Source organism: Pinus tabuliformis, chromosome 8, assembly GCF_031772625.1.
Source record: "Pinus tabuliformis cultivar Carrire ecotype Pingquan chromosome 8, CPIR1, whole genome shotgun sequence".
In the NCBI taxonomy this organism is placed as follows: Eukaryota; Viridiplantae; Streptophyta; class Pinopsida; order Pinales; family Pinaceae; genus Pinus; species Pinus tabuliformis.
In genome coordinates, this window is record NC_142294.1 from 1,039,983,838 (window position 1) to 1,040,006,763 (window position 22,926).

At 40.2% G+C, this 22,926-nt stretch overlaps 1 protein-coding gene across 2 annotated transcripts in view; it reads left to right on the top strand.

The window, feature by feature from the left end:
* Positions 1–22,926, top strand: part of LOC149238909 (ferrochelatase-2, chloroplastic-like) — a 385,049-nt gene that overhangs the window by 63,865 nt on the left and 298,258 nt on the right. For both annotated transcript variants that reach the window (XM_089373228.1, XM_089373227.1), the window contains exon 3: positions 12,770–13,121. In XM_089373228.1, coding sequence (XP_089229354.1) covers positions 12,770–13,121 — 352 coding nt within the window. The remainder of the gene's footprint in view (positions 1–12,769; positions 13,122–22,926) is intronic.

Genomic DNA, 22,926 nt, shown 5'->3' on the forward strand with positions numbered 1-22,926 from the left:
TTGTTGACATATATGCATCAAAATATAAAAAAAAATATATTATATAAAAATTCCCCTCCCCAATTCGCTGTCGGAACAGGAGCTTCTGAAAATGTCGCTCCCACTCCCGCTCCCACTCCCAAGTAACCTTGGACTATATAGTGGGGGATTGAGGTAGGGATTCCTCCCTTGGGTCGTGGACCGAGAAACTTTGTTTATGGCCGGGGAGATGGAAGCTGTGTACTCTTTTGGGTCATTGTGCTTGACTAAGAAAACATTGCATATGGTTGGAGAGTTTGGCCTCATTGATTGATCCCATCGTCAGTTGGGCGCTGACCTTGATGCCATTAGGTTTTGGCTATGGGATGTGTTGGATGCTATATATCTTTTCTTATGAAGAGATTTGTACATCTGATCTTTGCCTTGGGTAGTTGCTGAAAGACCTATGGATTGGTCGGGGAGATTGATCTTGAAAGAGAGAGAGAATTGTACATTTGATCTCTCGCTTGGGATGTTACTGAGAGACCTATGTATTGAGATTGGTCTTGAGACAGAATGAAAAGTACCTCCCTAGTTAAGAGGGAGTGTTGAAAATTCGGTAGCTTCGGTCGGTATTTTCATTGGCAAAGCGAAGGAGAAATTATGATTTTCTATGCTTGACTAGGTCGGCCTCAAATGCATAAGTTGACACCACTTAATGATTGGGTTTGAACCCAAGCTCAAAACCCTCCTCCAAGATCACATATAAATTCAAGGTTGTTGACCTCAGTTTGGCACCTCATCCATCCACTACATCTGATTTGAAACAAGAAGGTGATTTGTCCACATGTGCGAAGAAGGAAAGGAGAAATTTTGATCTACATTGACCAACTAATTGACTTCAGTTTGACCTGCGTTGACTTGGGAAAATATGCTTCTGTTTGATCGAGACTTTGATTGATCTAGAAGGCCGAATTCATCTGTGGTTCATTGACTCCGCTTGACCAAATTTGGGTCTTTGTTCTAGGCTTGTTGACCACAGGTCAACTGAGATTTGACCAAAAATTACAGTGGTTCATTTGATTGAGATTTGACCAAAATTTTCCCCTCTTGTAAGAGCTATCTCAGGTCAAAGTTTAGACCTTTTGTTGCAGACTTGAATTTGACCAACGTTGACTATGTACACTCTCCTTTGACTGGTTTGGGTTGGCATTTGTTGAGGTCAGAAAAATTAATCTTGTTTGTAATATTCTGATGTACATTTGATGCACTGAATTCTCTCTCATAAGGAAAGATTGTTAGGTTTTCCCCTTGTGGGTTTTTTCCTAGCTGCTAGTGTAAATTCTAGTGTCTCTTGTCTCTTGTTTCATTGTTTATTGAAGAAAGTGAATGGTTGAAATTTTTTCATGTATAACTGCTTAATGATTGGAATGCTATAAGAAGACTAACTGTATCATTAAGTAGTTATCAATTTGAAAAATTGTACTAGTCTTGATTGCACTAGAAAATTAACAATTAATGCATAGTAGCATACTAAATAAACACACTAATAAACAACACACTAAAGAAACACGCTAAGAAACACAAGTTTACCAAATGGATTCTGTTAGTGTCAGTCTTTCCAGGCTTCCTACAGTGATCAAATATGCTCTTACAAAGTGATTTTGAAGTGTCAAGGTCAAATTTTGTCATTTCAAAGAGTTTTCAAGCAAAATTTGGTCACTAAGCATTAGGTCTAGGGTTTGCTTTCACTCTGTTCAAAGTTTGCCCAAATGTCAGTCTATGTCATCATTCAGCTGAGTGTATCATCATTCAGAGGGTTGTCATTATCATGTCAGTGTCTAATGAGTCATTTGACACCTTGTTCATGCTTCAGTTGCCACCCAGGCAAGGTCATTTCCCTCTCCTAGGGTTTTGAAGGCAATTTTTCTTGGATGGTCAAATCACCGGCAAAACTTGTTTCCTGATGTTCATACACCTTCCCCTATCCTTAAAGTACCTTAACAAACACTTCCCATCCCTTAGATCCGCCAAATTCCTCATTTTTGTACAAACCCTAGTTTCTAGCTACAACCTGGCAATTTTCTAGGTTGGGCCTGTGTTTTGCTCTTTTCGACCCCTTCCCCTCACTCAGTCACTGAGATTCCACTTTCTCCTGCTTCCTAACATCCCTCCCCACTCCCACAAATTTCCCCAAGAATTTAGAAGCCCCCTATCCCCTTCATCTCGCTCCATTTCGACAAAATTCCTTGCTTCACACATCGGGACAAGTCGCACTCAAATGATGTTCCAGAGCAATCAAAGATGAATTTTGGAAAACTGAGAGAGGTTTTTGTCCATAACATGCCAAAGAAGAAAAACCTCCTTCACTTTTTACACAAGTGTCATGGTTTGAGAGAAATGTCAAAAATACCGGCGAGAACGAAGGTGCTCCAAGGACGGTTGGCTAAAGCACAAAAACGAAGGAAAATGCCCGATCCACTCCAAATTTTGGTCAAATCCTCTTTGACTGAGCATGGTACTTTATTGGGGACTCCCAGCCCAAATTTCAAGAAATTTGGAGAAAATTTTGTCATTTGTGAATTTTTTGTGCCAATTACAGGTTTTTCCCAAGAACTGGTCTCACCCCGGGTGAGACCAGTTTGAAGGGCTGCTCGGAATTTTGCAAACTTGGCATTTTTGGAAAGGGCATTCAAAAAGAAAAATTACCAATACTTGGGAGAAGCCTGATTTTGAGTTTTGAGCCTCCAAAAGCTCAAAATACACCTAAAAAATGACTTTCTGCCCACTTTTTGAGTTGCAGAAAGTGACCTTGGGAGAAATGGTTTTTGAGGGGTCAAATCAACACCAAATTCAGAAATTCCACTTGGGATGGAAAGTAGACAGGCCAAGCTTTCCAATGAGCCATCTTGCACCTGATTTGGATCAGTGGAACCCACTCAAAAACAGCTGTGAAGGGGCGCGACCAGAACTTCCAGATTTGCCAGAATTCACATTTTTGGTCAAAAAACACTGTTTTGACTATGGTTGACTATTTTTACTTGTAGATGATGGATAAATGTAATATTTTCATGGCACTTTGGTAGATTTTATCTTTCTTTACCCTTCTAGAAGCTTCCATGATGTAAAAAGTGAAAAATTAATGCATGGATGAGTTAGCTAAGTAATAGAGGCAAGTTGTTGGGCTGCCTATTTTCTAGTTCTTAGTTTAGAATTAGTTCAAACTGCTCCTAGGAAGCTGAGCTCGACCCCTAGAGGTGGGGAAAGGAGTTAGATGGTCTAGATGGTCTATATTATGCTCTCTCCTTCTCATTTTCATGGTTGGACTCTTGTGGGAGAAAGCATTATTGTGTATTGTACATCTACTTCTGCAATTTAAGGAAAGGAAGGCCAGGGTTTTGCAGACTTCATTGTGGATTCTTGTGGATCATTGTGTTGATGGTGTGTCTTCTAATTGTTACTGTAAGTTTGTTTATGTGTTACATCTCTCTTTCTTTGCTGCTAATTGAACAAGATAAAGTGATAAAGTTTGAATTCATGCATGCCATGCTCAGCTTTTAATTCTGTTCAATATCTATGTTTTCCACTGTTTAAAGAGGATTCAAAGTCCTTGTTTGCCCTCTTTAACCTCCTCTCTTTCTTCCCTGATCACTCATCCAAGCCAAAGGCATCAGCACAAGTTCCTACCTTGCCCCAAAGATCCCCCTGCAAAAACTGTGCTCAATCCCCGCACCCTGAATTGCACTCCCTCCAATTGCCACCAAAAAACCAAAAACCTTTAAATCAACCCCCCTTTATCAATTTACTAGCCTAATATCTTTGATCCTAATTGGTCAGCCTAATTATATTATAAGATCTATCAAATCTGACCCGAGAGAGCCTTCTCATACCTCGTAGGGCTAGCTACGAGGTGAAATGGTTTGATGTAGCCTTGAGAGTTTGTCTATCTCAGCCTAGGTGAATTCCAAGCGCTAACATATTGGCGACCATACTGGGGAGAACAAACTTGTTTGTGGGTTGATGTGTTTGTTTCATAAGTCTTAGACGGAGCCTGAAGTTACGCCAGAAGCCTTCGAAAACGCTCTTGTTTTACATCAGCGTTAGTAGATAAATGCTGCTTCAGTCAATCTCCGTGAGCTTGTGAAAACAACACTTCGATTGCATTTTACCCCAGTACATGTATCAAGTTCAGATCTGATTGTTGATAGTGGACAACGATCAGACACTTGAAAGGCTGAATCATTCACTAGGCGACTCCTTTCACTGAAGAATCCAGCAACCTATGCTTCATGGTGACTTCACTGCAGGAAGATCAGTAGCTGTGAGATTTTCAAGATGAATCAGATTGCAAGAAGATATGCTCCCTTGAGCCGAGATCACATCCCAGGTTTTCCAAATAAAATTCCAAAGGTAGATTGGTCAAGGAATTTGCCTATATTTAATGACGATGGTAAGAAAGATGCTGCTCTTCATCTAGTTAGATTTCACATGCATATTCGCAAGTTGAAGGTTGATTTTCCTGAAGATTGCTTGATGAAGATATTCTTGGCCACTCTGGAAGGTGAAGCCCAATCATGGTATGAAGGTTTGCCGCCTGCTTGTATTTACTGTTTAAAGGATTTTCATGCTATGTTCATTGAAAGATATCAAGCATCTTATCCATCATTAAATCTAGTTCAAGACTGTTGCCAACATGCATATAATTTTATTGAAAGCCTTGAAAAGTTTTATGAAGATGATAATTTCATGGATGAAGAGATCATGGAAGCCCTGTATGAGAATCCATTTCAGCAGCATAAAGAAAACTTAGAGGATCCTTGTCCAGATGATCAAGAAATTTTGCAGCAGAATCAAGATCAGCAGGCTGAAGATGGTCATATAGTGGAAGATGATGAAAGAGAAGAGCTTGTTTCAGATCTGCCCACAGAAGACAACAGCATGCAACCCATCAATGAGAGCTCTACTGTTGAGATCATAGGCAGAGTTTTGGATTCAGATGTTCATGAACAGCAAGGTGAGATCTTTGTACAAGTAAGTGATGAATCTCCTTTCAATCACTCAGTAATAAATGATAGTTTGAATGCCTTGTCATATGAAGATAATTATTGTTTAAGCAAAAGAAACCAAAAGGCATTGTCTCCTTTGTCTGAAGAGGAGATAGATCAGCTTTTGAAAGGTCTTGTTACAGCCCAAGCTACAGCAGATTTGCAATGCACACATAGTCAGGAAAGTGTTGGGGAAACTTCTTCCTCTGTTGAAGAAAATGATTGTCTTGTAGATCAGCAAATAGATAATGTTTTCCTTCACAAAGATGATAATCCAGCTGTCATATCATTTGAAGATGACCTACGATATTGTCAGAGTACAGAAGATCATAGCATACAAGACTACCTTTCAGATTCTTCATATGTTTCATGTGCTGAAATGTTTTTCCAAGAAGAGATTTGTTCACCTACTTGTTCAGAATTTTTTGAAGCCCATGAGCATACTTTTACCGAAGCACATGATGAAGGTAGATCAGAATTTGTAACAAAGGACACCTTGATCTTTCAGCACGAGGTGGAAATGGTAAATCTTCATGTTTTTCAAGATCCAATGGCAGTCCTCTTGCAGTCAACAATGAAGGTGATTATTGCAGTATTCAGCGATGAAGGAGAATATGGTCATCTATATTTTTGGATGCCCAGTGATAGGTTTGTATTGTTGACCAGGAGATCTAATCAGGAAAATCAATCAAGAAGGCATCTGCTTGATTGGTTGCATTGGCATTTTGATATAGTTTGATGTATATTGTCTTGTAAGAAACACAGGTGGTTGTCATCATGATTTCAAATCTTGATGGACTGCTGCCCTTCAAAAAGCTTTGTAAAGTTTTGTTTTAAGTCGGTCATGAGTCATTTGTGTTTGGTCTGTTGAGTGAGTTTTTTCAAGTTATTTCAGTTTGCCATCGAGTCGGTTTGAGTCAAGCTTAAGTTAAGTTGCAGTCAGTGTTCAGTCAAGTTTTCATCTAATAAATGTGTCAAAGTGTTGGGTCACATGTGTAAATAATGACTCCATCGCCCAATGGTTGCAAGCACTGGTCTGCTCTCCCAGATGTCTAAGGTTCTTGGCACCTCCAAGGAGCTACCATCCCCATTGGAGCCAATGTTAGTGTCAGTCTTTCCAGGCTTCCTACAGTGATCAAATATGCTCTTACAAAGTGATTTTGAAGTGTCAAGGTCAAATTTTGTCATTTCAAAGAGTTTTGAAGCAAAATTTGGTCACTAAGCATTAGGTCTAGGGTTTGCTTTCACTCTGTTCAAAGTTTGCCCAAATGTCAGTCTATGTCATCATTCAGCTGAGTGTATCATCATTCAGAGGGTTGTCATTATCATGTCAGTGTCTAATGAGTCATTTGACACCTTGTTCATGCTTCAGTTGCCACCCAGGCAAGGTCATTTCCCTCTCCTAGGGTTTTGAAGGCAATTTTTCTTGGATGGTCAAATCACCGGCAAAACTTGTTTCCTGATGTTCATACACCTTCCCCTATCCTTAAAGTACCTTAACAAACACTTCCCATCCCTTAGATCCGCCAAATTCCTCATTTTTGTACAAACCCTAGTTTCTAGCTACAACCTGGCAATTTTCTAGGTTGGGCCTGTGTTTTGCTCTTTTCGACCCCTTCCCCTCACTCAGTCACTGAGATTCCACTTTCTCCTGCTTCCTAACATCCCTCCCCACTCCCACAAATTTCCCCAAGAATTTAGAAGCCCCCTATCCCCTTCATCTCGCTCCATTTCGACAAAATTCCTTGCTTCACACATCGGGACAAGTCGCACTCAAATGATGTTCCAGAGCAATCAAAGATGAATTTTGGAAAACTGAGAGAGGTTTTTGTCCATAACATGCCAAAGAAGAAAAACCTCCTTCACTTTTTACACAGGTGTCATGGTTTGAGAGAAATGTCAAAAATACCGGCGAGAACGAAGGTGCTCCAAGGACGGTTGGCTAAAGCACAAAAACGAAGGAAAACGCCCGATCCACTCCAAATTTTGGTCAAATCCTCTTTGACTGAGCATGGTACTTTATTGGGGACTCCCAGCCCAAATTTCAAGAAATTTGGAGAAAATTTTGTCATTTGTGAATTTTTTGTGCCAATTACAGGTTTTTCCCAAGAACTGGTCTCACCCCGGGTGAGACCAGTTTGAAGGGCTGCTCGGAATTTTGCAAACTTGGCATTTTTGGAAAGGGCATTCAAAAAGAAAAATTACCAATACTTGGGAGAAGCCTGATTTTGAGTTTTGAGCCTCCAAAAGCTCAAAATACACCTAAAAAATGACTTTCTGCCCACTTTTTGAGTTGCAGAAAGTGACCTTGGGAGAAATGGTTTTTGAGGGGTCAAATCAACACCAAATTCAGAAATTCCACTTGGGATGGAAAGTAGACAGGCCAAGCTTTCCAATGAGCCATCTTGCACCTGATTTGGATCAGTGGAACCCACTCAAAAACAGCTGTGAAGGGGCGCGACCAGAACTTCCAGATTTGCCAGAATTCACATTTTTGGTCAAAAAACACTGTTTTGACTATGGTTGACTATTTTTACTTGTAGATGATGGATAAATGTAATATTTTCATGGCACTTTGGTAGATTTTATCTTTCTTTACCCTTCTAGAAGCTTCCATGATGTAAAAAGTGAAAAATTAATGCATGGATGAGTTAGCTAAGTAATAGAGGCAAGTTGTTGGGCTGCCTATTTTCTAGTTCTTAGTTTAGAATTAGTTCAAACTGCTCCTAGGAAGCTGAGCTCGACCCCTAGAGGTGGGGAAAGGAGTTAGATGGTCTAGATGGTCTATATTATGCTCTCTCCTTCTCATTTTCATGGTTGGACTCTTGTGGGAGAAAGCATTATTGTGTATTGTACATCTACTTCTGCAATTTAAGGAAAGGAAGGCCAGGGTTTTGCAGACTTCATTGTGGATTCTTGTGGATCATTGTGTTGATGGTGTGTCTTCTAATTGTTACTGTAAGTTTGTTTATGTGTTACATCTCTCTTTCTTTGCTGCTAATTGAACAAGATAAAGTGATAAAGTTTGAATTCATGCATGCCATGCTCAGCTTTTAATTCTGTTCAATATCTATGTTTTCCACTGTTTAAAGAGGATTCAAAGTCCTTGTTTGCCCTCTTTAACCTCCTCTCTTTCTTCCCTGATCACTCATCCAAGCCAAAGGCATCAGCACAAGTTCCTACCTTGCCCCAAAGATCCCCCTGCAAAAACTGTGCTCAATCCCCGCACCCTGAATTGCACTCCCTCCAATTGCCACCAAAAAACCAAAAATCTTTAAATCAACCCCCCTTTATCAATTTACTAGCCTAATATCTTTGATCCTAATTGGTCAGCCTAATTATATTATAAGATCTATCAAATCTGACCCGAGAGAGCCTTCTCATACCTCGTAGGGCTAGCTACGAGGTGAAATGGTTTGATGTAGCCTTGAGAGTTTGTCTATCTCAGCCTAGGTGAATTCCAAGCGCTAACAGATTCATTGGACCATGTTAAACTTAACTAACTCATATGTGTATGAATATCCTAACACAAAATCCATCCTTCCTCATCGAACTCAACAAGTTGATTAATCCCTGCCTCGAAAGCCTTTAAATGGTACACTATCCTTGAAGCAACTTATAAATTGGAAGCTTAAGGTTACCAAAAAGAGAATTGTCCATACCATAAACCTATGTCACAAGGTTCGTCGAACTTTAACCTTGAGGTTCGAATTTTGGTGAACCTTAAAAAATGTTTTGAGGTTCGGTGAACCTTAAAATTTTTTTGACGTTCGGTGAACCTCATCGAACCTCATAGCCATTGACCAAGTCCATAGATCAAAACTAATAACTTCATGTCACAACTCAAACTTGTAATTTATCCTTGTTGGTTCCATGTCTGTGTAGCATTTTTGGTGTTTACCGATGTTGATTTCTTACTATTTTATTCTCTCTCTCTCTCTCTCTCTCTATATATATATATATATACGAACCTAATGGTGAACCTCATCAAAAAATTTGAACTCAAACCGAACCTAATCATTGCCGAATCCGAACTCGAACCCGCACCATGTGACATTGCCATAGCAAATTCAATGTGACTCTTACATGTTGCTCACTTAGTGATAATCCTACCTGTAAAAAGAGCATATTTACGCTTACCATCTAAACTTCTCTTATTCTCACCAAGAATTGTCTTAAAAATTCTCACTAGATTCTTGGTGCTTGATTCCACGGAGCCATTGACCTGTGGTTAGTAGTTACATGAATGGGACAGGACATTGATATGCTTCACCTAGAAATCAATCATCTTTAAAGATGGGAAAGCAGTAGCATTATCCATGAGAATCTTGACAGATGAACCAATCTAGTAATGAAATTATCTTCAATAAATTTGATTATAACTGCATTTGAACCATAAAAACTGATAGCTTGTAGACTTGAATATAAAAATACAAAAATGGTATTTGAAATAATAATTTATTATATATATAAAATGTATATGTGATATGAATGTTACAATGAGGCCCTACTTTTATACCTCAGCAGGTGACCTTTCATGATTAGGCATGTCTTTTAGACATGCCTTTTCACTTAACTTAATGACTTTTTAACATAACCAATATTTAATTATTTAATATTTATATTAATTTTATTTATCTCACTTGTTATGAATTATATTCATAACACAGCTCCTTCCTTTGGAAGCTTTGTCCTCAAAGCTTTAATGCTGTGGATTTTCTTCATTTAGTGTCTGTCATCTCGATGTGTATAATCTGGCCATCCTCTTGTCTTATAGCTCATCAGTAATATTTCCTTGGATTTTTTTGTTTTGCTTTGTTTTGTTTTGTTTTATAACTCTATTTTTTTAATTAATTAATATTGATTTTTTTAAAAATATAATAATTATATTTTTTTTACTGATTTTTTTTTTAAATACTAAATTATATAACTATATATATTAATAAAGTTATAATATGCAAGTTATGATTTATATAATATGTAATGATAGCCGTATATATATATATATATATATATATATATATATATATATATCCTACGAAGGCGCCATTTGATGCGGGAGAACCACGATGGTTGTGGAGTCGACCACCGTGGACAGCACATCGTCACACTGCTGACCATCGGGGAGAACAACGCTCTGCAAAGCTGCCGTGGCGCCGTGGGGTAATTGATCACCGTAACACAGCTGTATTAATCACCGAATTGACGGCCGTCAATAGCCGCCCTGCTTCATTGACAATTTGACCCGAGACAGTGATTCTCGGGTCAAATTGTCAATGAAGCAGGGCGGCTATTGACGGCCGTCAATTCGGTGATTAATACAGCTGTGTTACGGTGATCAATTACCCCACGGCAGCTTTGCAGAGCATTGTTCTCCCCGATGGTCAACAGTGTGACGATGCGCTGTCCACGGTGGTCGACTCCACAGCCATCGTGGTTCTCCCGCATCAAATGGCGCCTTCGGAGGTGGTGAATGTGTGTTCTCAATACCACGAGAGAGATTCCACACACATAGACTCGTATTTTTAACACAACCCATGTTGTGGCGATCATGTTGGGTGCCATCATGTCGCCTCTTGGACTCGTGTGGGCATGCAGAAACACGCAATACGATGAATTCCCCAAGGGACAACCTCGTTATAAACATGATCATACTCTAATGGAGTATGAGCCGCCATTGAATTGGCCTAGGATTGACTCAACGAGCTCAGGACTGGTCGCTTACCCCATGGCATTGCTCAAGATAATTGAGGAATGACTTCCCTGAGAACGATGTCATTGCTGAGTCCACAAACAAAGTCTTTCTGTTGCCATCAATGTCTGAGATGTCACATCAGCAAAAGTTTCTCTGTGGTTTACTTCTGTCGCGTCTAATTTGTTCACAGGATTTTCCAACTTTACTAATGCTATCAGAATCTCACTATTCACGCGCAGAATTATATCCCCGACCTCTAAATGCATCTTATGAGCAGGACCTCTAGGCACTATGGAATTTATAATAAGAATTCCTGTCCACTCAGGAAAAGTCTTTCTCACTAATTTCTCAGTCTCGCGTTGAAGTCCTAACTGACGTGCCTTATCAAATCCTCTGTGAAGCAGGGTCATCTGAAGTGTTCCTCGAGGAATATGGACTGCACTGCTGCCCTGGTATTCGCAATCTTGTAAAATTTTCAAGGCCCTTACCACTCGATCCAGTGGAAGACAAAATGAGGTAGAAGTAGCCGTATCACCGCCCGCATGTAGTCTGACTGCTTGTCCATGACAATCAATTATAGGTGACCCACTTGACCCTCCTATTGTTCCTATAGCTTCCTGCATATAAAACGTATTTAAGTCATTGTATCCATTATCAGAATAGTGGCGGGCATTTGTTTCCAACTGGGCCAAGGTCCCCGGAATTATTGAAAGCTTCTCACCATCGTCATTTCCTACCACCCGGATCTCCATTCCCGCTGCAGCTTCTTTCTTTATAATTTTTGCTTATTGCTGGATCTTGGTTACCGTTTTTGGTTTCATTTCTTCATCACTTTTAGAGGTTTCTTCCTCACTGCTGCTTGTACCCTTCATAAGTGGCTTGGCTAGAACAGCCTTTACTGGTTGTTGGGCCTTGGTTGCCATTTTGGGTTTTTGGTTCCTCGTCGCTTTCAGAAGTTTCTTCCTCACTACTACTTGTATCCATTTTATCATAGTTCACAGGAACAACCTTTACCATTTGTTCACCCTTGGTTGCCATTTTTCTTTTTGGTTCCTCATCACTTTCAGCCTTCACTAATGGTTTTGTTTCCTCACTATCCCTATTATCTTCCTTATTATTGATATCTTTTAGACATACTTTAACTTCTGCACATGAGTTTTTTAATTGCTGATATACTTCTTGAATGTTATTAAACTGCTCAACACAATCAAGGCGTGAACGTAATGGCACATTGTGCGGCAAACAACGTTCAAAGACCCACATGATTATATTGTGTGACATGGCTTTGATACCACTGAAGCATAAAAACCGATAGCTTGTACACTTGAATGTAAAAATACAAAAAAGGTATTTGAAATAATAATTTATTATATATATAAAATGACAAAAATGTATATGTGATATGAATGTTACAATGAGGCCCTGCTTTTATACCTCAGCAGGTGACCTTTCATGATTAGGCATGTCTTTTAGACATGCCTTTTCACTTAATGACTATTTAACATAACCAATATTTAATTATTTAATATTTATATTAATTTTATTTATCTCACTTGTTATGAATTATATTCATAACAGCATTAATAGCATTCCTTGTGGCAATAGCCTCTACCCAATGAGTAAATTAGTCAGGAACAATTAAAATCTGTTTATACCCATTACTAGGATTTTTGTGCATCTTACCCACTAAGTCCAAATGCCATGCTGTAAAATGGGCCTTGACCACCACCACCTGTTCCAAAGGTAAAGCTGGAAATTTTCTGTTTCCATACAACTTCTGACATGGCTTATATGATTTAACACATTGATGCATATTAGAAAACAAAGTTGGCTTGAGAACCTGCTCTTAGTATCTTGCATGCTGCGGATAAAATGAGAGGCTTGACAATAGACATCCTGGGCATATATTTTTTCAAAGACCTTGTGCTTCCTATTCATCCCTTAATTTGTATTTAGCCTCGTTAGAAGGTTGGTATTCAGGATGTTGCTTGGGATACTTTACCTTGCTTGTATTATCTTCTCTAAAGCTATAATAGTCTTACAGCTTACAGTATGTAATGCTTTATTGCAGGGCATATTCTTGGCTACAAGCTGCAGCAGAAAAGAAAGGACTAACTCTAAAATATTCATCCTGCAGCAGAAGGATTACAAATAAAACTTGCTTTGTATGGAACTGTGCAAAATATGATTCTCATGGTATTCATTCTCAGTGGACACAGCTAAATTTACCTTCAGTAATGGAGAGGACAGGTTCCTTGAGCCAAATTTCTTGCTCCTTGAGGACATTCATAACGGAAGAAAATCTGAAGGTGTCTGATGAATCACTTGATCAGGTTAAGGTGGGAGTATTGTTATTAAATCTTGGGGGACCAGAGACACTCCGGGATGTGCAACCTTTCTTGTTCAACCTATTTGCAGACCCGGTAATATTTGGTTCTTTCAAATCTGCAGTTGCATCAGGATTTCTAAAATAGAAATTAATTTTTATTTTCAATCCTTTTCCCTTATTATATATCTATTGGATATGCTGTTATAATACCTGCATTCATCATTAATTCTGGTAGGCATAATCTTCTTTGTTACTATATAATATTCCTCCTCTCTATAGGGGGCGTAATCTCCCTTGCTACTATATAATATACCTCCTCTCTGTTCTATAAAATGGCAACGTGGATCATGAAGGTTATTAGGAATCTGTATAGGAAACCTATTAGTTGTCAAAGCTCTTGAGTTAGAACCCTTTGCCATCTTGTGAACTTTGCTCATCATCTTTACATAATCTGCATTCATAATGAATTTAAAAACTCAGGAGAGCATCATTATGTCCTTTGATTAGCCTGTCAGCTTGTGCTGTCTAATATATCTATCGGTTGCATCTATTATCTTTATCTATCCTTTCTGATTAGTTTCTTGTTTTAAAACAATATCTCCTTTCAGGGCACTCTTTGATTAAGGTATAAAAGAATGATAGATATAAATCACTACAACATCTATCCTCTTTTGTTGCACCATTGTTCTTACATATTGGTGTTATGTATTTGAATTGGTGAAAATGGTAGTGAGGGAAGGTCTTATCTGTCTCGTGCCTTAGCCAGAAAGACCGAGTTTGTCTTTCCTTGAACATGGACGAGTTCATGGAGTTGGAAAATTCATGCATAGAGTTGGAAGGCCAGTTATGAGGATCCTTCCTTCAGTTTGACTACAGATCGATTGGCAGTTATAAATTTAGATAAAACGAGTTGGGAGCTTCAGTTTCTAATTGAAAATGATAATGTAATATCCCTAAGAAATATTTACAGCAATAAACAAAGCATGCATAGAGAAAAACACATAGAAAATTTGCCGACAAATCAGACCACGAAATAGAGCCAAAAACTGCACTGCTAAGCCATTTTATTAATAAAACATGGGTTTACAACTGGTGCTTGGAAAGTGTGCACCTGGGCTTACCCAAGGCAAGCTAGCAAAGCCCAAGTGATGAAGATGAATTCCCCCAAGTGTGTTGGCTGATCTCCCTTTGGCTCTGCATTGAATTGCCTAAAAAATGAGCTGCTGGCTGTGAAGAATAGCTGTTAGGGCCTCCTCTGGTGCTCAAAAAATTCTGGGAAATTAACCCCGGGCTCTCCACCAAATACACACAAAAACCCACGAAGGAATTGGCCAAATGTTGACTTTGGAATTTCAGCCCAATTTCCCTCAATGGCACTGTTGCTGGGTAATTCGACCCACCTGTAAATCCTGCTGCTGAATATCCCCTAAATGACTGCAATGACCAAAAAATCTCCTTCCTAGTCTCCCCCACAAGTTTCGTCCCAAAATTTCCTCCTCTCCCCAATCCCCACGTGTGACACTACCAAGGACTGCGTAGTGCCTGCACTATTGCTGCTGGAAATTCCCCACACTCACACTACGCTGCTCCCAGATCGATCTGAAAAGGATGAGACTCCCTCCTTGGGCTGACAATTAAAGTCCACCGAAGCAAGGGATGAGATTTTTGCCTGGAAACCTCTTGTGCTCAACAACACTTGCATACATGGCTTCAGCTCAAGCGTGCTAGTCTAAGAGAAAACTCAAATGGTCAAGAATGCCCAAAAATGATTGCCTCCCCTCTTTTTTCAAAGAACCTCCCAAATGCCCATGTGAGCCCAACCATCAACTTTCCCCCACCAATCTCCCTCCAATGGGTGTGTACTTCCTAGTGGGCTGTATTTCTCTATGGGTGGCCCCACTTAGCACTAACAATTTGATTTTCTCCCCCTTCTTCTAATGTTTAGGCCTCCCTTTAACTCAAAAATTCATGTGGGACCACTAAACCCACCTTTCCTAAGTGCAAGTACGAAATAATACAAAATTGGGCAAAATTGATATTTCCCCTTAGCAATATCACAGTCCTCCCCACCAAAACGTTGCTTGTGCTCAAGCAATTGTAATGAAGAATGCTGAAGTATCTGCTTTCCCTCCCAAGTGGCATCCTCCTCTGGTAGGTTCCTCCATCTGATAGAAAATTCCTTGATAACTCTGTTCCTCAAGTGCCTGTCACGCGTGTTATTAGGATCTCCTAGTTGCTTAAGTTATTAGTGTTCTTCTTCATCAAACAGTTACCAATGCATGAACGTAAATAGACAAGAGACACAGAATGTTGGCTATCAGCCAGGGCCGAAACCTCTCACTCTTTGAGAGGAAAACCTTCAACCTTCTTCTTGACTCCTCTTCCACTGCGACCTTCTTAGCATCAAGAAATTGTCACCACCGAGATCTTATGACTCTCTTCACATTGAGATCTCCATTATTGTGAGACCTCCTCGCTGTCATACTACAAAGACCTTACTTTTGTGATAGCACCGTGACTTCTTCTAGCACTGAGACCTTTGAGACAACACTGATATCTTTCCTTTAAGATGGCACCGAGACCTATCTGAGTTCCCTTTCCGAAATGCTTGTCACTGTAACCTTGATCCGAATTACAAAGGTAATCCTTGACTCTTCACTGAATTGAAGTCTCCTAATCGAATTGTATTTTTCTTCCTCTCTGAAATGGTCATTCGAATCTCAGAACTAATCCGAACTACTGTGTGTGTGATTAGCCCAAAAGAAAGGTCCTCGTTGTCCCTTCATCCCTTCTCCGAGTTCCATCCGAACTTGTCTCTGTACTAGAGATCTGAACTTATCTCTGTTCTATCCACCTGAAAATCTCAGAGAGATGACTGAAAATCTTCGACTGTGGAATAGGCTGAAGTGCCTATATATAGTAGTTTGTTCGTCATATTAAGCCGACATGAATATATGAATAGGTGTGTCTCCAAAATGGTGAGCCGACATGAGTTTGTTACTTCATCTTGAAGCCAACATGAAGAGGAGGACTTGTGCTTGTCGTTGGAGGGCTATTTGACAATCCTATTGACTCATATACATTCTTCATACATGACATTGACTCTATATGACTTTTATGATAAATCCTAAAGGCTCTCAATGGGAGCCATCTAAAAAATAACCTCTTGCTCATGAAACCCATGAAGCAAGGCATAATAATAATTTTATTTTCTTCTTGTCATCATTTACAAAAATCACAATTACATGTCATTATGAAGACCGAACCTAGTTACACTTTTCAACATAAAGATGGTTAGAATCTATGAAAGTCAAGAATATAGTTCTTTGGAATCTCATTGGAAACATAAGTGGCAAAGTCATCTAGTACAAGGTTCATCATACATCTGTCAAAAGGAAACATCTACTGATAGGGATACTTTAGATCCTCAAGATTCTCTGATGGAATCTTCATTGAAAGGTTCACCGATCATGAGGGGAAGCAAGTGTTTCATCAAGAATTCCAAACTTGTGGAGTTCATGGATGATGGTATGATGACATAAAAGGAAAAGCAAGTCAGGGGGTTGAAGCACTTTCAATCAAGGAAGCTGCTGCAGGAAGTCTAGATGACCCAAAGAAAAATGAGGTATCTATGCTTACAGTCTATATTGAAGAGTCATGTCATATGGTTGTAGGTAACATGGATCAATGCTCTATCTTGAGAGCATAATCAAAGGAAGGATCTCCTCCTTCAAAGGAATGCAAAAATGCATGGGTCACACATTCACTAAAATCAACATAATATGTCCTCATATGTAATATGAGGTGGTTGACTATAATTGAGGAATTTTGATTGGAAATTCCTGGGAATGAAATGTGTGAAGAAAAGAAGAGATCATGGAATATGCAACCATGGTAAAGGCAATCAACATCTGAAAGACCAATAAGATTTGACTAGGATATCTCCATGGAAGATATGAAGACTTTGATGGAGTCTAAAAAAGAAAGAGACCCTTGACAATATATATCTTTGGGAGATGTATCGATATGTATGTAGGATGTTGATGCAAACTAGAATATGTCATGATGAAAGACCATCACAAAGGTAATGTTGATTCTAATGTTTATTCCTTTATATTTGAACAAATATCTGGACGGGTTTATGCAGGGCTGCTGCCAAGGGAAGATCTATGGATGTCTTCCACCATTGCTGCACATGTAGTAGGATGAAAGGTCCTTAAGTAAACATGGCATGAAGAAGGCAACATGGCATGAAGGAAGACCAGATATGGACTGATGGATCACTTTCCGATGATGACATGATTGACTAATGGATGAAAGTGATGGATGGTCTGTGCCCTAAGAAGAAGTCCCAAAATATGAAGAACCCTGAATGACGAAAAGAGTTCATGGTATTGTGAGGAGTTATTCAAGTAGTTGGTTTCCCCATCATCTCCACTTGAGGAGCTGTTGTAGGTCCCTAATTAAGAGGGAGCTTAGAAACAAGTGTCTTACTTGGAAGAAACTTGGAAATTCTTAAGCCAAGAGGGAGCTTTGGTACATTCCTTCCATAGGAATGAGTACATTCCTTTATTGGAATAGAAATGTCCTCCCTAGTTGAAAGGGAGAGATAGACACGTCATTCTTGTCTTCACTTGGGAAGACATAATGGAGGATTGGGTAAAATCTAACATATAATACTCTTTGAGGATGAGTTAGGATAAGAATAGTCCTGGTGGAACACACCCTGAGAAAGCAGGTGGGGTATGTTCCGAGAGAGACAATGATGAGGGTGTCTATACATCATTGGTCTCGCCAGCATTGTGCTCAAATCTCGTGGAGAGATAGAGCTGTTAGTCAAGGCCTTGCTATGTGACAATGCTGGTTGATATGATGCTAAATAGATGGGTTACCAATTCGACTCTTCTTATGAGAAATTCTTCGGATTGAGAATGACCAAGTACCATTATGAATACCTCCCTAGTTACGAGGGAGGGTTGAAAAGTGTAACTAGGTTCAGTCTTCATATTGACATGTGTAATTGTGATTTTATGTAATTGATGAAAAGCAGAAAAATAAAATTATTGTAAGCTTGTCTCATAGGTTTCATGAGCAAGGGATTTTATTGTAGTGATGGCTCCCATTGTGAGCCTTTAGGATTTGTCATCTAGTCAAAAAGGTCAATTTGAGTCTATGTCATGTAAGAAGGACCTTTCTTGGGCATGTTATATATTTATGCAAGTCATTAAATAAGTTAGAAAGCCCTCCAAGACCAAGACAAAGTCACCTCCTTCAAGTCGGCTGCAAAAGAAATAATAATATCTCTCCAGAAGACACGTTGGCTCATCTCCAAGTCATGTCGGCTTATTACAGGCTCCAACAACTATAAATAGGGTAGTGTGGATTTCATTTAGGCACAAAATTTCAGAGAAGGATTTCGGTGGTCTGCAATTCGGTTAAGGTCTAAGGCAAAGAAAGAAGTGTGAAGATCTCATAAGAAGTCTCTCTATCCAAGAGAAGGAGGAAAACAATAGGCTGATCTGTTTGGGATTGTTTTAGGGTCACTGCTGTAGAAAATTTCGGTGAGGTTTTGAAGTCAACAAGTGATGCAAAGATCAACAAAAGGGTAAAAAAGGATAGTCCTAGAGCCAACGAAGTGAAGCAAAGGGAGAGCGAGGTTTGTGGCATTATTTAGATCTGTTTTTGGGGTCTGTTTTGAGACACACGTATAGGACTTATGCTGCAGTAATCACAGTCCTCTTAGATAGTTGAGATTGGAAGCAGTTCAAGTCATAAGGGAGGCCGAATCAAGCTAGGAAGAGACTCCATCCCAAGCAAGGGAAATCAAGGCATAAGAAGAGGTCTTATGTACAAGTTAGGGTTTCTGAATTAAGGAGGCCGAGCGTAATATCCCTAAGTGAAAATTAATAGTAAATATTCAAAGCAAAATAGACAAACACATCATAAAACCAGAACAGACAATCAGACCATGAAAATGCTTCCAAAACAACACTGTATACTCATTTTATTAAATGGAAAAGGTGTACAATCAAGGTGCTAGAATGAGTGCACCTAGGCTTGCTTTTAGCAAGCTAGCAAAGCCCACAATAATCCGTGAATCACCCTCCTCCAAGCTCTGTCAATTCGGCCCAACTGCTGCGCTATAATTCCCAGAAAATGGTGTTGCTGCCTGGAATGAAGAGTTGCTAGAGCCCTCGCGACTCTCAAAAAATTTCGGGAATGTAATTCGGGCCTCTACTCAAGAAACCCAGAATAACCCACGAAGGGTTTGGCCAAAGCTTGACCTCAGAATTTCGACCCCCTCGAGCTTGACTAGCTCTCTTGCTAGGAAATTCGACCTCCTGAATAATCTGCTGCTGAAATGTCCCCAAAATGCCAACAAACCTTGTTAGAATGCTTCCCAAGCCTTCCCACCAAATCTCCACCTCGAACTCCCTTAACTCCCCAAACTCTCGGGGTGCCTCTTGCAGTGGCTGCGCACTCCTTGCGCTATTGTGGCTCTCTCTACTATTGTAAATTGACCTCCTGATGCTGGTACGAATGGGGGCTGAAGAAGAACTCCCTCCTAGGGTTGGCACTTGAAGTCCATCAAAGCAAGGGCTGGGTTTCCTCTCGGAAACACCTAGTGTGTTGAACAACACATGCAGACTTGGCTCACTACTCAAGCATGCTTTTGTTAAAGACAAATTCTGAAATGATGAATGATAAACAAAATGAGAGCTCCTCCCTTCATTTATCGAATTGCCTCCAAGGCTGCCCATGTGGGCCCACATCGACTTTCTCCCACCTTCTTTGAGCCAATGAGAGCATACTCTCCATGTGGGCTGAAAATGCCTTCGCGGTGGCCCCCACGTTACACCAAAGCCACAATTATTTGCAGAGCACTATAGTTGGAGTGCCTCTTAGGCCAAAAATCACACATGGGTCCCCTAGGCGCCCTTTTCCTAAGTGAAAGTATGCGAAATGCCAAAATTGATCAAAATTTCGATATCCCCGTATTGAAAAACTAAGCAGGAATATCACATTGAAGGTTTGAAGCAGAAGGAGGTCGAAGTAGAAAAGGAGCCGAGACAAAGGAAGGAGAAGAAGGGTGACTATCATCAAGGGATCTTGTGTCTTGGTTGTGAAAATTTGGAAGACCCAAATTTCTACTATAGCAACTGATTAAGCTTCTTCTATTTGTTAAACTACTAAACAAATTATTTATTGCATCCTACAACGAATACTAAAACTAATACACTGCATCCTTAACCAATTAAAATTATATGCGGAAACAAGAACTGAGCAGGAAAGAAATACACAATACAAGTGACATCGTTGTTTTTGGACAAAGGTCCTTGGAAAAACCCAATGTCGGAAAACCGGTGCAGCAATTGAGGGTTTGTATTATTAAGCAACGGTTTTCTGAATACAATCTTTGGATGCCTTACTGGCTATCCAATACAGAAAATTTGACTGGCAGAAGATTAGTGAGAAATACCTCACACTATCACTGGCGATCCAACATTGATCTAGGCCCTGGGTGGTTGGCCCCACGCTGGCTTTGCGCAGCTACTGCGTCAACCTATTCCGTTCAATGCCAACCTCTCTGGGGATTTGCGTCACCTCTTCTCGGATCTCCCGCTGTATGGAGCTTCGTTCCTATGGTTCTTTGGTCTCAAAACCCGACTTCTTGCTCTGGAACTCGACTTCCCAACTGAATTTTAGACTCTCTCTGAAGCTCTACGTTGCCTCTACATGAGCATACGCTACCCAGCATGGCCTCTGCATTGCCTCTTCTGGATATCTCTCTACCTCCTCTGCGATGTATTCCCGGATCAGAAAAATATCGCAATGGAACTATCCCTTCCCGTCAATGCAAGAAATCACTTCGATCGATTCTCTAGCAATCGCTGCGCTGCCCTCTCTGAGAAATTCAATCTCTTGATCTCTCTCTGATGTATTTTCCAAATGCCCATCGAAGTCCTTAAAATCCTCCAGTTGAGTAATCAACAGCCTAGATTAGATTCTAATCAATGGCTCAAATCATTTGGACTTGATCTCCGGCTTCTTCTAGAAGTTTCACCCTTAGTTTGATTAATACCCTTTAATTATTTTAATTTCTTAAGTTTAGACTTAGGCACCCATTAAAAATAATTAATTATTTTAATAAAACTGTCTTCGAGTGGAATTTCCCAAAACGATTTCTGGGTATTGTGGAATACATGTGTCCTAGCCTCCTTACAAATTTTGAGGCTTAGAGCACATCCAATGCTACCAGAAATCAACACTCTCTCTTAGCGAGGAATGTGCTCTAGTAATGCAACCTGCTGAAGCATCAACCAGACTCTGTAACATCTCCCTTTGCACTGCTGATGTCTGACATCACTGCCCACCAACTACTGCCCAAATGCTGTTGATTTGGGGTAGCATCGGATGTGCTATAGCCACAAAAATTGGTGGAGAGGCTAAAGCACATGAGATCTCCAAGACCCAGAAATGGTTTGGGCAGAATCTAATTATTTTGGGAGATATTAAAATAATTAATATTTCTAATGGAGTTCTTAAGTCTAAACTTAGGAAAAATAAAATATTAATGTGAATTAAATTAATTAATATAAAACTGAGTTAGAATGGTCCAAGAGTCATGGATCAAGCAAAATCTAATCTTAGCCATTGATTAGAGATTTAATCTCGGCCGTTGATGGACCAACGAGAAAAGTATAAGAGCAGGCTTGAGGGTCAGTTGGACAACACACCGAGTTGATCAAGAATTCGATTTTTTGGGGCAGGGTTTGCTGAGGAAATCGAAGGAGTGATCAGAGTTGCAGTTGATTGGCAGTGAATACAGTAGTAGAGAGGCAGAGATAGTACCAGGAGCATCAGCGCAGAAGCCGGGAGAGGGTTGGCGCAGAGCCTGCTAGAGGCCACGCAAAAGTAGCCAGGAGCTACGCAGAGCCTGAGGAGGGCTAGCGTGGTAGATGTAGAGGCTCCAGAGGCTGACGCAGAGCCCTGAGAGGCTGACGTAGGGCTAGAGAGGCTGACGTAGACCCTAGCAGCTGATGCTGGGAGATTTCATAGGGCAAATTGGAGTTGGAGAGCTGGATAGGGTGATGCAGTCCCTGTCAGGGTGACAGAGAGCAGTAGAAGTGTTGCAGTGTTGCTGTGGGATCGTTCCTCCGATGATTTAATCGGAATATCTATCTCCAACTGAGAGGTACTACTGCTGAGGGCATTCTATGTTGGGTGAGCCATTTTTGGCACCCAGATTGTATTTTGAAACTGCTTAATAATAAAACCCTCTGATAGTTGCACCGGTTTTCCCGCATTGGGTTTTTTCGGGGACATTAGTCCAAAAACAACGGTGTCACTTGTGCTTGTTTTTCTTTCAGTTGATGATCTGCATGTGTTGATATTGTACTTGTATTTATTTTCAGTATTTACATGGTGAATAACTTGTTAAGTAATTGAACAAGTAGGAAGAAATAAATCAGATAGTACAGGGAGAATTTCTAATGGATAGACTTAGAAATTCCAACATGGTATCACAGCGTGGTTGCAGATCACAGGATAACTGAAGGCATCAACAGCATAAACAACTGTCTCGAGTGATAGAAGTTGTTCCTAGCAGAGAGCAACAAGAAAGGGGTGACGCAAAGAGCTTGCTTCGTCAGTTTGAGCCAAGAGGAGGATCAATGGCGAGGCAGAGAGGAGCAGACTTGACCTACGCAGTGCCCGGTCATCTTTCATAGTCAGGAAGGATCAATGTTGTGGCCAGGAGGTGCAGATTGTGCAGGGGTCGGGATTGCGCAGAGCCTAGAGGCTCTAACCTTCAGACTGCTGGCGCATAGGAGGCTGTGGGTTAGTTGCGGAGCGAAGCTGGTGGGGTACTGTGGTTAGAAGAGTACCTAACAGGGCAA